Source organism: Euleptes europaea, chromosome 17, assembly GCF_029931775.1.
Source record: "Euleptes europaea isolate rEulEur1 chromosome 17, rEulEur1.hap1, whole genome shotgun sequence".
NCBI lineage: Eukaryota > Metazoa > Chordata > Lepidosauria > Squamata > Sphaerodactylidae > Euleptes > Euleptes europaea.
In genome coordinates, this window is record NC_079328.1 from 44311252 (window position 1) to 44326932 (window position 15681).

The 15681-nt window shown below is 44.4% G+C and overlaps 1 protein-coding gene across 1 annotated transcript in view; it reads left to right on the forward strand.

Moving 5' to 3' along the window:
• FTO (FTO alpha-ketoglutarate dependent dioxygenase) overlaps positions 1-15681 on the forward strand; it is a 265813-nt gene that overhangs the window by 66171 nt on the left and 183961 nt on the right. The window contains exon 4 of the mRNA XM_056862878.1: positions 12757-12836. Within this exon, the coding sequence (XP_056718856.1) occupies positions 12757-12836 (80 nt within the window). The remainder of the gene's footprint in view (positions 1-12756; positions 12837-15681) is intronic.

Below are 15681 nucleotides of genomic sequence, written 5' to 3' on the forward strand. Positions count from 1 at the left end.
CATGCCCTCAGAGTGCATGTGGAAGAGAAAGTAGCCAGAGCGTCTGAAGTTACACTTCTCAAAAGATCACTTTGGAAGTGAATGGCTTCTATATTGCCCTAATGATTGCAGACGCTTGAACTTTAAGGCCTATGTAAATTGTGATCCTCTGTGAGGCATGTAACTGGAGACTCTATACTTTGCTGAAGGATTTCCCTTCCCAAAAAAGGTGCCTTTTTGCTAAATGAGGACTTGGTTTTTCACGGTACTAAGGGCCTCCCAAGAAATGCTGATATCTCTTTGGTTTCTCTGGACTTTTATAGGGAGTTGGAGAAGCTCAGCGTCTTCCTAGCAGGGGAGCGCACCTGGCAGAATGTGTTCTCGGTGTAGCGTTATGTGATAGTATTAACCTTTACAAAAGTTTCTTTGTTTGCCAATTTACTCGGTGCGGTTTGATCAATAGCCGCCTTGTCTGGCTCTGCTCTGCAGAACGTGGCAGTAACTCCATTTGTTTCACAAATCCAAGGAAAGTCCCCCCCCCCATGAAATGGTTGCTACTTGCTAATAGGTCGATTAAGGGGGAACTATTAGTGCCATTGAATAGAATGTCATGAATAGAATGGCTCAAAATCTTTCCCCATGTGCTCTCGCAGCAAATCATGAAGCGTTTCAAAGGTAACACTTTAGGATATGCGGCTTTAGGATGTGGGGAAGGGCTGTTCTGGCTCCGGAGCTGATTCCAGAAGAATTAAAATGACTTTCACCACACACATGAAGCTACTTTATACTGAATCAGACCCTTGGTCCATCAAAGTCAGTGTCGTCTACTCACACTGGAAGCGGCTCTCCAAGGTCTCTGGCTGAGGTCTTTCACAGCCGTTGATCTTTACTGGAGATGCCGGGGACTGAACCTGGGACCTTCCGCATGCAGAGCAGAAGCACTTCCACTGGACCACAGCCCCTTCCCAACTGACATTCATCCTCCCATCATTCCAGTTTGGATGGTCCCAAAATGGCACCTTAAGGTGTTGTGTGGTTGGGCCCAGAAGCACAATAACCAAAGGTGCAAATCAGCGTGGAGAGACCAGCTGGGTGCATGAGATTCTGGGATGCCAAAGAGATGGCTAATGTTGCACAAGGAATGCTGGTTCTCTGTAAGAGAAATTGACAGCTAGCAATTGAGAGAAGTGATGGCAGAGTGGTGGCAGTGTTGTGTGGTCCTTGGGCAAGTAATGAACAGGTGAGAAGGTTCACATGAAGGCACGGTTGGATGCAGTACACAGAACTTGGGGTGGCTGAGGAGTGGTCCCTAGAACTCTGGTGCTAGAGTGATGGCGCCCATGCCATCACTTGCCATTGAAAATCAATGGAAACACATACAAGAAATATGTAGGGCACATAGGCAAGAGAAGAAAAGAGATTTGCCATTGCAACCCTGGACTTCCTTGGTGGGTTCCCATCCAAGTACTAACCAGGGCCAACCCTGCTTAGCTTCCAAGATACGACAAGATCAGGCTATCCTGGGCCATCAAATGTTTATGAGATAAATGCAACGCTCAGTCAGGACAGCAGCAACTAGAGATAACCATTATATTATTTATGATGATGTGTGGAGAGACAGTGACCTAGGGCAATAGATTTTGACACCTCCTCCTCTGCTGCCTCTGTTCCCACTCCACTGTTGCTTCTTCCCTCCTCTTGCCCCCAGACATCTTTCAGCAGAGCACAGCAATCTGTGTATGCCCAATAGAGCTTCCTGAACTCCTGTGAGATTAGCGAGAATTCGGAAACCCCCTATTTGACATGCACGGCTTTCCGTGCTGTATTTAGAGAACAAGAAGGAAAGCTGCTTTGGATCATGAAACGAGGATTGAGGAGGAGCCATGGCTCAGTAGAACAGGCTCTACTTTGCCTGTAGATGGTCCCAGGTTCAATCCTCGGATCTACAGCCGAAAGGATCAGGCAGTAGGAGATGTGAAGGACCTCTGCCTGAGATCTTGGAGAGCGGCTGCCGGTCTGAGTAGACAACACAGACCTTGATGGACCACTGGTCTGATTCACTATAAGGAAGCTTCATACGTTCATGTGTGTGTGAGGATGGTGGTGGCATCAGGTGGAATCATCTGTCAAGCCGTCGCTCGCAGGAACACAACCTTCCTCGTTTTGCTAAGCTAGCATTTATCGTGAGCACAGGTACCCTTAGTCCCAGTTTAAACCTGTATGAATGCAACCAAATTTCCACATTCCACAAATTCTAATTTCAATCCGTCTCAGTGAATATTGGCAACTTTGTATGTTCCATTACAGGTTGAGTCTCTCTTATCCAGAAATCCAGTATCCAAAATCCGAACCTTTTTTCAGCGCCCACAGATGGTAATAAAAGGGCACGGGGGCAGGCCAGTCATGCCAATGGCAGGTTCCCCACAATGCCCCACATTCACAAAATTATTACAAATATTGTATAAAATTACCTTCAGGCTATGTGTATAAGGCAGGGGTGTTGAACTCATTTGTTACGAGGAGCAAATATGACATAAATGTCACTTGGCTAGGCCAGACCATGCCTCGCCAATTCCAGATCAGGACAAGCGGGTGGCTGCCTTGGCTGGCTCTCAGGCCAGATAAGAACTCTCAAGGGGCCGGATCTGGTCCGTGGGCCTTATGTTTGACACCCCTGGTATAAGGTGTATATAAAACATAAATGAATTTCGTTTCTAGACCTGGGTCCCGTCCCCAAGATATCTCATTATGTATATGCAAATATGCAGAAATATGGAAAGATCCGAAATTTGGAACACTTTTGGCCCCAAGCATTTTGCATAAGGGATATTCAACCTGTAATAGGAAAAGGAAACTTAGGCCTCAGGAAGCAAGTATTGAGGCAGCAAGAAATTCCGTGCACAAAGTGGTTCCGTCAGTACCATTGAAGGGTTGGCTTACGCCAGAGGAGGCCTCCAGTGAAACTATGCGGGTGGAATGCAACAGTTTTGCACTAGCAGTCCTAGCAGTGATTGGGTGAATATTAAGTTTATAATCCTCAGTTCCTGTTCTCAAAGATTTACAGCCTCAGAAGCCATAAGTTTAAGCAGACTAGTGAATTCCAACGGCCACGAAGGTATGGTGAAATAGGAGGTCGCCTCCAACTGCTAAGACTCAGGTTATAAGGAATTGCATAGATCAATGTCAACAAGTTTAATTGCATGGCAAAATGCAAACCAGGAAGTTGGTGCAGCTGTCTGGGGAAGTGGGGCTGTGTGTTTTCGGCAGGAGGCTGCGACGGCCTTCAGGCTCAGCATGACCCTCAAGGTGATGCTGAAAGAGACCTTGCAGAATCCTGCAACGTTGCAGCTGATGTCTATGTACTGTAGCAATGTTCAGGGAATGCAGGAAGGCCCTGGTTAGTACTTGGATGGGAACCAACCAAGGAAGTCCAGGGTTGCAATGGCAAATCTCTTTTCTTCTCGTGCCTTAAAAACCCTACAGGTTTGCCAAAAGGCAGCTGCAACTTGACTGCACTTTCCACCACTATATACATTTGAGCTTACCCCAACACAGGCTGGATAGTACTTGTGTTTCATGGCCTTTTGACCTTACTAGATACTCTTATTCTTTCCCTGCCTTTGTGCCCATTGTCCGACTGAGGACATGCTTCATGCATCCGACGGAATGAGTTCTAACTCCTCAAAAGCATGTGCCATGATAAACGTATTGGTCTTCAAGGGTTATTTCTTTGGCTTTCTTTCTCTTCTCTGAACTGACTTCCCAAGCTCCCTAAAGGCTGTCTTTGGGGTGGGGCTGAAGAGAGACATTGTGTGTGGGTATTGTAATCAATATAGGGCTTTATTCCCTGAATTTGGCCGAGATGGCTAAAGATTAACAGGTAGGCAGAAATTCTACAGCAGTCCACATTTCTTTTCTTTTCCTAAATGTGGATAGGCTGTTTCAGGGTGGATAAGGAGTTTGCCTCTCTGGATTCTTTTGATTGGTATTGTTCTTGGCCCGTTGCCCCTTAAGGCTTATTTGGCTGTGTAAACCTTAGAGTAATAAACAGCTGGATCTGTTAGTTGACAAGTTAATGCTTAACAGTCTAACAAACCAGTGATTGACTGCTGTAGTGACCTGTTTTGAAGGCTCTAATACTTGTTTTTGGTGCCTTTTTTCCAGCACAACATATTTTCTTTTTAGAAATTATTATTAAACACACAGACCAAACATCAAATAAAGAAAAAATGGCTGGGCTGAATTTCCGTTGTGGTTATGATGAGGTGAGGTGCTTCTGGCAGCGTTGGTTTGAATGACTTTTAGAAAGTAATTGCAGATTGACAATTGACCAGTAATCCCCTCCATTTGCTTCTTAAATAGATGCAAGGTCACTTAACAGTAAATGTGTCCAACCTGTTGGGAACTTGGATTCGTAGACTTCCGCTTCGGTAGCAGCAGGGCAAAGATGCCACCTCTAGAAAGAATTCAAAATTATCCTTAAATAGATGCAAAGTTCGTTAACGGTAAACGTGTCCAACCTGTTTTGAACTTGGACTCGTAGACTTCCCTTTCAGTAGCCATGGGGCAAAGACACCACCTCTAGAAAGAATTTAAAATTATCCTTACAGGCAGGGCCTGACCAGTCAAAATAGGCTCCTTGCCAAGGGTGCAAAATTCTAAAGTCACCTCCTTCCTCTATGCAAATGTCTTGTTAAGAAATCAAAGCAAAATCTGACTATAATTTTAGAGTGGCGCACAAATTTGGCAGTCCTTTGCATGGATGATATTCTCTGCATTCTGCGGGATGCGAGTGGAAGTCTTTCTGCTGGTTGACCAGAGTCTAGACACATTTTTAGATACTCTGCACTCTTGTCCTATACATGAGAGATGACTGTATCACATAATTTCTGGGTCTCCCCTTGAAAACCATTTGGAAATTGGAATTGGTTCATTGCTCCTATGGATAAAAACCCACAAAGGGGGGCACACGGAGATGTGATAGAGATTTCTGCAAACCCAGGGGCGGAACAGGTTTACAGAAAAGTGGAAAAAATAAAATGGGGGGCAACATGGGGGGGCGTAGAGCAGAGACTGGCAAGGATGGGGAGAAGTTGGGAAGTTGGAAGCTGAAGACAGCAGGTATAGGGAAGTTTTGGTACGCAGGAGAGCTGGCAGGAAGATTGGGAGGGGGACCAACTAGCTGAGAAAGGAAGTGACATAGATAGATTGTTTATCTGGCCCTTAGCCAGATAAAACAAGAAACATAGGAAGTGACATAAGATGGGAGCATCTAAGATTACGGGAAATGAATAAACAGACTTCGATGGTCTGCCTTTTGGATTTTTATGATTTTGTACGTTTGGAAATTCTTATGAAAAGTACCGCTTGGTGTCAGCAAGATTTGTTCAGGTTCTTCCAAAAACGTTTCCGCTTCGGTCAGACGCTAGACACAGGAAATGCTGTTTCAAGCAGGGCAGGCGTGGTCTCAAATCACTTGTTGAAACGCACCACTCTTTATGTTTCATCTCCCCCCCATAGACAGGTTTTGCTGGCAGGTCCAGCCACAGATGTTGAGGAGACCGCCCCCCTCATGAGCTCTTTCGAGTTTTTATCTCTTTAGAATAACTGACACTGAAAAGCAAGTAGCAGCTTGTTCCCGATTGTTTCCAAAATATCACAGTGGGAGTAATCAGTTTCACTCGCTGAAAGGTAATTATAAAGTGCATCAGTTATGAACTTCAGGATGGGCAGTCTGGGTGCTGCATGGGAACTGTATGCTTAAGCAATAAAATAAAAATAAATTATCATACTGCAAAGAGAGAGAGTTGTTTTAACAAGCACATTCCAAAAGTACTTGATTTATGAGTAGACCCCTGGAAGCTTTGATTGAAATTGCTGTCTGTAATTGTAGTCCCATTTTATTGGGGCTGTGTTACGAATAGTACAGCTGCCAGGGTGAACTGGACACACTGGCTAACAGGCAGAATTAACCCGCAGAGATTACGTCTATCTTATAATATCCTGGTCATATTGCTTTGGAAGGGATAGGATCAACTACGTTTGCTGTTTTCAGAAAGTGCTCTAAATTTTACAATTAAATTTGAGTTTCTCTGTAAAGGAGATAGAAAATATTATGGCTATTGAAAGCTGTTAGTATTGATTTGGGGGAGGAGATATATTTTCCCCAAGCTTTCCCCTACCTTTGCTTTTATTATTTGTGTTTTGCTTTATACAATGACTAGCATCCAGGAAGGGGGTGTCCCCCCCCACTCCAAACATGCATACTGCTCGCCTCAGACGAGATGAAACAATTCTAGAGTGTGGTCCAATTAGATATCCCCCCAGGGAAAAAAAGAACCCCCAAATTTTATTTGAGTGCTTCTTTTGTTATGCTTAAAATCAGCTGGGAAATTGCTTCACATTCTCCAATCTAAAGAAATACTGCACCAGCGTCACTTGATGAATTACTTGACTATCAAGAAGCCAGGAGGTCAGTGTTGGTCCGCCTGTGTGCGTGGAATAATGAAAGTTATAAATCTGTTTTCCCCTCCTCCTCTCAGTGGTTTGGGTTGAAAATGAATTAGGAGGAAGTTTTCAGAAAGTATCGCTTTGACACCTGTTTTTCAGTGGCATGCAAATAAGCACATTTGTCCAATTTTTAGAGACGACGGGCCATATGACTGGTGCTTATTGATAGCCTCTGGTGGTTCCAGAGGGGTCATTTGCTCATTAAAAGCCCTTTTCTCCCCCCCCTCAAAAAGCTCTGGATCTTGTCCTAACAATTAAAAAGGTAAAGGTCCCCTGTGCAAGCACCGGGTCATTCCTGACCCATGGGGTGACGTCACATCCCGACGTTTTCTAGGCAGACTTTGTTTGTGGGATGATTTGCCAGTGCCCCAGTCGACTTCCCTTTACCCCCAGCAAGCTGGGTACTCATTTGACCGACCTCGGAAGGATGGAAGGCTGAGTCAACCTTGAGCCGGCTACCTGAAACCGACTTCCGTCGGGATTGAACTCATGTCGTGAGCAGAGCTTGGACTGCAGTACTGCAGATTGCCACTCTGCGCCACAGGGCTCATTGTCCTAACAATTGCAGAGCTATATAATGAAGAAGGCAAACTGAATATGTGGGCATCAACAAATTGGAGTTGGGTCAAAAACCTAAGGCAGCAAACCTTGAACCATCACTCTGCGCATGAGGGGACAGCCACATAAGCCTTAGAATAAACTAGGATCTCATTACCAGCATGTTAGAGGCAAAGATACATTATCTGTCTGAAGTTTAAGGTGAAGCAATAACACTGGCGAGAGCCAGCGTGGTGTAATGGTTAAGAGCGGTGGACTCTAATCTGGAGAACCAGGTTTGAGTCCCCACTCCTCCACATGAGCAGCAGACTGGTGAACCGGGTTGGTTTCCCCAGTCCTACACATCAAACCGGGTTTGATTCCCCGCTCCTCCACAGGAGCAGCAGACTCTAATCTAGTGAACCTGGTAGGTTTCCCCACTCCTACACATGACACCAGCTGGGTGACCTTGGGCAAGTCACAGTTCTCTCAGAACTCTCTTGCCCCTACCTCCTCACAAGGTGTCTGTTGTGGGGAGAGGAAGGAAAGGATATCATAAGCTGGTTTGATTCTCCTTTAAAAAGGTAGAGAAAATGGACATGTAAAAATCAACTCCTCTTCCTCCTCCTCCTCCTCAGCCTCTCTATGCCCTGTTGTTGCCTCCAGGGGAACTGGTTGGCCATTGTGGGAGATGGGATGCTGGACCAGATGGACCACAGGTCTGATCCAGCAAGGCTCTTCTTATGTTCTAATGAAGGCCTCAGCCTCTATGCCCTGTTGTTGGACCTCCAAGGGAACTGGTTGGCCATTGTGTGAGACGGGAGGCTGGACCAAAGGTCTGATCCAGCAGGGCTCTTCTTATGTTCTTAACTGTGAAACTTTCTTTTCCAATATAAAATTTGTTTTGTCTTGAAGTTTAGCGTTAACGCTGATAATAGCTGAGAACACAGCATAAGCCCAGATGTTATCTTCTGAAATATAGCAAATATAAGTCAAGACTCCCCCCTCCCCCGCATCCGCCATTCACTTCTCTTGTGAATGAATGTAGAAGAGCTCTAAAAGCTGACGTGGAAAAGTGATTTCTCTGTGGCAACCATCTGCAAACAAGGATGTTCCCAGCTGAATTGCTTGCTTTTCTTTCCTTATTTCCCCCCCCCCCCAGACTGCGCCACTGATCTCCTTGAGGAAGAGACTTCAAATGGTAGAGACCCCTCCATCTGGCACATTGGTTTGAAAGTAGCGTGGGACATCCAGACGTCGGGGCTGGCGATCCCCCTTCACCCAGGAGACTGCTACTTTATGCTAGGTAATATTCAAGGGCAAAGGTGGTTCTTGTGTCCTTTTTTTTTGTTCCTCATCCTTGAAAGAACTAAGGAGAACAAATTGGTTTGTGTATTTCATTTTTTTTCTTTTTTCTTCCTCCCCCACCCCACAAGAATTCCTGAAATTTTTTGAGTTTGGGAATATTATCTCTCTTTTTTTTGCACAGAGAAAAGGGGCAGAAAGGGGTATTAATGTTGAATGGGTAAAGGTTAGTTTAACACCTGCTTCTTAACCCCTGGCCTTTATATTTTCAGGTGACTGTTAAATAACATCTGGAACTGTACAGTGTGTATCGAGAGGGGACAGTCACCTTCTCCCATCATATCAAGAATATATTTATATGTGTTTTAAGGACTCACTGGAAATAGATCTCGTCTCTTTCACCTACAGAAGATTTTCTTGATAAATGAAATCCCTCTCTTTAGAACCTTGCTGAAAAGAAAAACACTTTTGCTCTATTTATAATATGTGTGTGTGTGTGTGTGTGTGTATCTTCTGGCCAGAGGAGGAAGAATGAGTTGCACTCTGCAGCCTCCCATCTTCCATCAAAGATTGTCTGCTAGAAAACGTATCAGAGGCGGGCCATAAATCCGCAGCACGTGGAGCTGCCCAGGATGGCCCCATCTGCTCTGCCTTACAGCAAGTTGTCATGGTCGTAGCATTAAATTGAAATCTTTCCCCCTGATCTTTCAGGGGCTGATGCGACCAGATCTGCAAGCAGATTTTACAATTGTCACTAATTTTCCTACCGTGACTTCAAAACACATTGAACATATACACTTTGGGGGTATGTTCAAAGAGGGGGGAGGAAGACTTTGGGTCGCAGCAGCTGTTTCCTATAGATCAAATGTCTCTTGGAGGTTAAATGCAGCTTAAGATCAATTTAGTGGCGTCTGTTCATGGGTGGAGGGAGAGAACTGAGCAAATTATACTTCAAGGAACAACCCCCCCTTCCAAAAAAAACAAAACATTTTCATTAACCAGAAGTTGGGAGCGCACATTTATGGGACTGGGTTGCAGTCGAGGAAGCAAAGAGTTAAGTGGGAAAAGCCTTCCATATGTATAGGGAGAGTCATTCGAAGTTCCTGCCAGTTAATTGCCCTCTGAAATGTGAATGCACATTTGATCCCCATACTTTCCTTATCTTTATTTGCGATGACTCGGTGCTCCGGAAAGTTATTTGTTGTTTCTGAGCTTTGATCATGGAATTTGGTGAAGCCACTACATCTTGTTCAGTTGTCTGCTAATTAATTGTGTGTGTGTTGTCCTTATGCCGTACATTTTTGTTGTTGTTGTTGTTGTCATTGTTACAGAATTATTCCTTATTAGGGACAATTCACACTTTCTGGCAGCTGGCATTTCCCCTCCCCATTCTTATGCAAAGCATAGCAAGAAGAGCTAAGTTATACTGGGACGGCCCAACTTATCTTTCTTCTTGTAGCCAACAGTGGCTTTCCAGGTGCTTCTGCAGAATCCAGAAGCCGGCATGAAGGCAATAGCTCCCGTGTGTTCTTTTATCTCACAGCAGAGGTATATTGCATCTAAATATGGAGGTTCTGTTTCGGTGTTGCGGCAAAAGAACACACAGTGTGCAAAGGAGACAAGCTTTTGGTTACACAGTGGTGGAGAACTGCGACTGGCCATGGCTCCTTGGTGTGCATTTGCTGCATGTCTTGCCATATTCTATGCATTTTGGGCAGGGATCTCTGATGGGGAGAGAGCAGAGAGATCTGACTACGAAGGTGTGTTAGTTGGTATTTAGTGCCATCAAGGGAGTCGCCAGCCCTTCTGGGGGGGATTGCATCTGAACCCAGAAATGATGACACTTCTGGATGACACTCTAGGAATCCCCCAAATTTCTATGGTAAAGACCATTGAGATTTGCGGGGGGGTGGGGTGGATTCCTAGACGCAATCTCACCACACACCTTCTCTGCCATGATGATCAGCATTTTATTTATTTATTTGTTTATTTGTTTATTTATTTATGGACTTCTGTCCCACCCTTTCTCCCGGCCACTCACTTAGTGGGCAAGTGAGTGGATTAGCAGGCAAACACTCACTATAGGAGGGCAGATGGCAACCTTAGTGATGAGCCCTTGTCCTCAGAGGGTGCTGGTATCCCTATCCCTTCAGGGAGTCACCTGCTTGAAGGGACCATCCACAGTATATGGTGACTTGAATTTAATCAAGAACCAATGCATCAAATGGTTAGGGTTGCCAGGTCCCTCTTCTCTACAGGCAGGAGATTTTTGGGGCGGAGCCTGAGGAGGGTGGGGTTTGGGGAGGGAAGGGACTTCAAATGCCATAGAGTCCATTTGCCAAAGTGGCCATTTTCTCCAGGGGAACTGATCTCTATTGGCTGGAGATCAGTTGTAACAGCAGGAGATCTCCAGCTAGTACCTGGAGGTGGGTAACCCTACTAATGGTAAAGTAGCTGTCCCTCATGATGGTCATGGAAACAGCAACTCTAGGTTGCACAGACAAGATAGAAGGTCTCAGTGTACTTGGGGGAGTCCCCAGGTGTGCAGAAAAAAATAGGACTTTGTCAATTAATCAGAAGGAAGAAAAAAAGACCCTCCAAGAGCAGGTGTGTGAGGAGTAAGCATATTCCAGGAGTCTCAGTTGAGAATCACTTAATGAGAAAAAGGGGAGGAGTGGTGGGAAACTAACCTTCTAAGGCTCCCAAGAGGGTACAAAATTCTGGAAAGAAATTTTTGAGAGGTGGAGTGGGATATGCAAATTGTTCCCTCCTCCTTAATTAATTAGCAGACAACTAAACAAGATGACATAGGTGTTTCCAGATAATATTATCCAAGTTTATATATATAAAAAAACCTAATAACTTTCATGGGCTCACGGTCTTAACAAAACTCAGAGGCCTGGGCTTCTTAAATGGCTGAGACTAATAGCCGCCATTTTGTCTTTTGAGGCCTACAGTTTGGCCTGGCCTGGCAATCAACATACCTGGTTTCCCCAGAGGGTTTGTTCTGGAGAATTTGGGGTGTTTGTTCAGTTTGCATTCCGCACCTTCCTTCCATCCTCTTCCCTTATTCTTTCTACCTTCTCTTCTCAAGAACTATTTACTGTTAAAATATAAAAGATAAGCAGAGACACAGAAGTAGAACAGGATGAGGCAAAGAAGGGACGCGACAAAAGAAGGATAATCTCACTAAATCCCAATTAGTTTTATAGCTCAAATGTTAGGAACTTGTTAATATATGATAAAGAGAGCCTATGAATCATGGATGTTAGAACAACATCTGTCTGTGATCAAAAGAGTAGCTAAAGAGTGTTTAAAACCCGGCGTGGTCTTAGACGAAAGAGATTCACAACGTTGATTTAACCCTAATGAAAACCTTCCTCAGAAACTGGTATAGTGAGATAATATTATGTAGTGCTCGACGTTTAGTATCTAAAGAGAGAGAAAAACAACACAAGACACAATACTAAGATTAAAGAAAGCGAATAATGCAGAGCAGGGGGGAAATAAAGGAGAAACACCCAACTGTTTTCATTATCGGTTCTTGTAGGTTATCCGGGCTGTGTGACCGTGGTCTTGGTATTTTCTTTCCTGACGTTTCGCCAGTCAGGAAAGAAAATACCAAGACCACGGTCACACAGCCCGGATAACCTACAAGAACCGATGAACTCTGACCGTGAAAGCCTTCGACAATGTTTTCATTATAATTGGGCAAATGGTTTAATTTTCTGTTCGGCTTTGGTTTGAGCATCCCAGGAGAGACAGCCAGGAAGTACTGCTGGGCTGGCCATGTGCCGTCCTTAACTGAAGGGGGTTCATACCCAATGGTGACACAGTGGTGATCAGCTAGAGCACTGGTTCCCAACCAGGGGTCCATGGACCCCCAGGGGTCCGCGAGAACTAAATTAAGGTCCGCGAAACAAAGTTATAAACCCATAATAAATTAATATTTTCAATTAAAAGTTCTCTATTATAAAAATATATATTCAAATATTATTCTAAGTTTAATGTTTAACTAACAGTTATGATTAAAGTTTATTTTCAAATTCTCAAAATTTTTATTTTGAACCTTGGGGTCCCTGCACCGAACAAAAAAGTCCTAGTGGTCCCTGGTCAAAAAAAGGTTGGGAACCACTGAGCTAGAGGAAACCTTTGTTATCTGTCACAGACCGGAGGATACAAGGGTTGGTAGGAGCTAAGGGTCAGGAACTGACGGTGCCTCCTTTCCAAGTTCTATATGCATTGTTAATATACAGGCTTTGCTTCTCCGTTGGGTGGTTTTTGTCTTCCTTTCATTGAGAGTCCCGCTTCGGTTATGTAAGATTGGAACTTGAAGACCACCTTGAGAATCCAACCCCACCATCTTTTGCATGGGGCCGCAGTAGACTAAATACATTTTTTTTCTTTTTCATAATTTCTCTCTAGATGACCTGAATATGACCCACCAGCACTGTGTTCTAGCAGGCCTGTGTGCAAGATTCAGTTCTACCCACAGAGTAGCGGAGGTGAGTAAGAAGGGGATTTTTTTTTTAAAAAAAAACACATTTGTTCCTTTGACAGTTGCCCAAGAATAATTGCTGTTGATACCATCCCCTGGTACCTTCACGACCACCCCTTCGTTAGCATCTGAAATGAAAAGCCTGGAAGGAAGCATTCATTATTTCATTACTGCTAACAATCCCGTCCCTTCTCTCCAATCTGCTGTTTGTTCCCATACTGCTTGGAGGAGGTCCAAATCTCACCTAGGTGGAGTAATGGAATCCTTAAATTGGGCTCAGGTGTGGATCAGTGGCCAGTGTAATTGCTGTAGTATCAGGGTCACATGCTCCCAGTAGCTGGCCCCGACCAGCAGTCTAGCCACAGCACACTGCACTAGCGGCATCTTCCAAACCCCAAGTAGAGCACATTGCAGTAGTCTAGTCTAAATGTAATTACAAATGGCTGAGCCAGGAATAGGTGCAGTGGACGCACCAGCCAAAGCTGGGCAAAAGCATATGGAGCTACTACAGCCACTTGGTTAATAGGGATGAAATGCTGGGGGGTGGGTGGGTCAAAAGTGCTATACAAATGCTAAGTTAACCCCCACCCCACCCACCCAAAGTGTCCCAAATGTCACCTAAAACGCTCTTTGTTTGTAGCCTGGAACTCTCTCAGCACGCTCCTCTACTGCTGTGTTGTTCTGATATTAAAATGCACATTTACTTCCAGAGTCACACACTTCCAGAAAAAAAGGCTTCCTCTTTAAAAACCCTCTCTTTTGTTTTTATAAACCTTTGCGACCTCACATTATATAGTATGGAAATCCTCGATACAAAGAATTAGAACACCAAGGGGTCCATTCTCAAGGGCCATTCTCAGGGATTTAGCGGCACTTATAAATATTAAACTGAAAAATAATTCTGATAGAGACACAGCCTTGTGCCCTGAAAGGGAGAAGGGGGGAAAAAGACCATTTTATGTTTTTGTTCTTTCAGTAGAGAAGGAAGTTTTGTTGAAAAGGAGGGGGAAGAGCAACGGGGGCTAGACATGTGTTTTCTCCTCAACTGGGATATATTTTGAAACACACGGACTTTCTTTGAGTTGGTTCTTATTTGCTCACATATCAGTGATGAACCTCAGGCATGGCACTGTGCTGAACGTTATAGAAAATAGTTTGAGGCTCCATGGGGGAGGCATCGGCATATCTCAACCACGATGTTTGTAAATTCCTACAATGACCTTCTACAGTTTTAATCCATTGTTACCTGAGTTTTGATGATAGGGAGGAAAAACTCAGAGGAAGGTTTTTCCCCTCTGTGCGCTCTGCGCTCTGCTTCTTTGAGTCAGAGACATCTGTGCAATCTCATTGGTGCGGGTCATAAGAGCGTCAGTTTGGTGCATTCGTTTGAGGGTCATGATAGCAGCCAGCGTGGTGAAGTGGTTAAGAGTGGTTGACTCTAAACTGAAGAGCCAGGTTTGATTCCCCAAACCTCCGCATGAAGCCAACTGGGTGACCTTGGACTAGTCACAGTTCTCTCTGAACTCTCTCAGCCCCACTTACCTCACAAGGTGTCTGTTGTGGGAAGGGAAGGCAATTGTAAGCCAGTTTGAGACTCCTTAAAGGTAGCGAAAACCGGGGTATAAAAACCTCCTCCTCCTCCTCCTCCTCCTCCTCCTCCTCCTGCTTCTTCTTCTTCTTCTTCTTCTTCTTCTTCTTCTTCTTCTTCTTCTTCTTCTTCTTCTACTACTACTACTACTACTACTACTACTACTACTACTACTACTACTACTACTACCTGGGTTCAAATTCTCACTCAGCCTTGGTGCTCCTTGGATGACCTTGGGCTATTCACTCTCAGCCTAACTTACCTCACAGGGTTGTTGCTAAGATAAAATGACAAGGAGGGGGGGACCGTATGTGCCCCTCTTACTTCTTCAAGTGTGGGTGAGATAAATAAGAATCTACGCTTCCCTTTCCTAAGTCTACATATTAGCTTATTTGCTTCCAATGCCAACACAATGTTGTGTCAACATTAGTGCACTGTTGTGTTCTTTGATGGATGAACTTCTGTAGATGTCCCTACATGTTACGCCTATTTAAAAAAAAAAATCCAGAGTATTACATTGCTGTTGAAACAGTGCTAAGAATTTTGCCATAACCACGGATTAGTCCACTTGAAAGTTCAAAGAAAAAGGAGACAATATTTTGATCCGTGAAAGGAAACATTGTGAACAACTTGGCATAGCTTTACACAGTCCTGTTAACTGCCACAAAGCAAACCTCTCGGCTCTTAAGATCTCACAATGCCAGGTGAGCAGAACCTCTGCTGTTCCTGGGGTGTACCACTTCCCTACAAATGGGTGATCCAAAGCAGCATCTGATGGAGAAAGTTCTAGGTTAAGAGAAAAGATGATTGGATATGTGTCTGGTTCAGGGGTCCCCGACCTTTTTTAAGCCTGCGGGCACCTTTAGAATTGTGACACAGCATGGTGGGCACATCCACAAGATTGCCGTTACAAAATGCTTGCTGCAGCTTACCTTCAGCTCCACAGCAAAGATCCTCGTGCTGCCAAAGCAATGCTTTTTAAAAAATCTGCACAAGCAATCAAATCTCCAGTGGCCAATCCGGATCTTTGCTGGGCCGCTTTTCTTTTTATCTGCTGGGTCTTCCTTTTTTTATCCTCACAACAGTCCTGTAAGGCAGGTTAGGTGGTCAGAGATAGGCCTAAGTTCACCCAGTAGCATCACAGGAGAGGAAGGATTATTTATTAGTTTTATGTATTTATTTATTATTTGTGTTTCTATCCAGCTCTCTGTCCTGGATGAAGCCGGGCTCAGAGCGGCTAACAGCAATTAAAATCCAATACGTA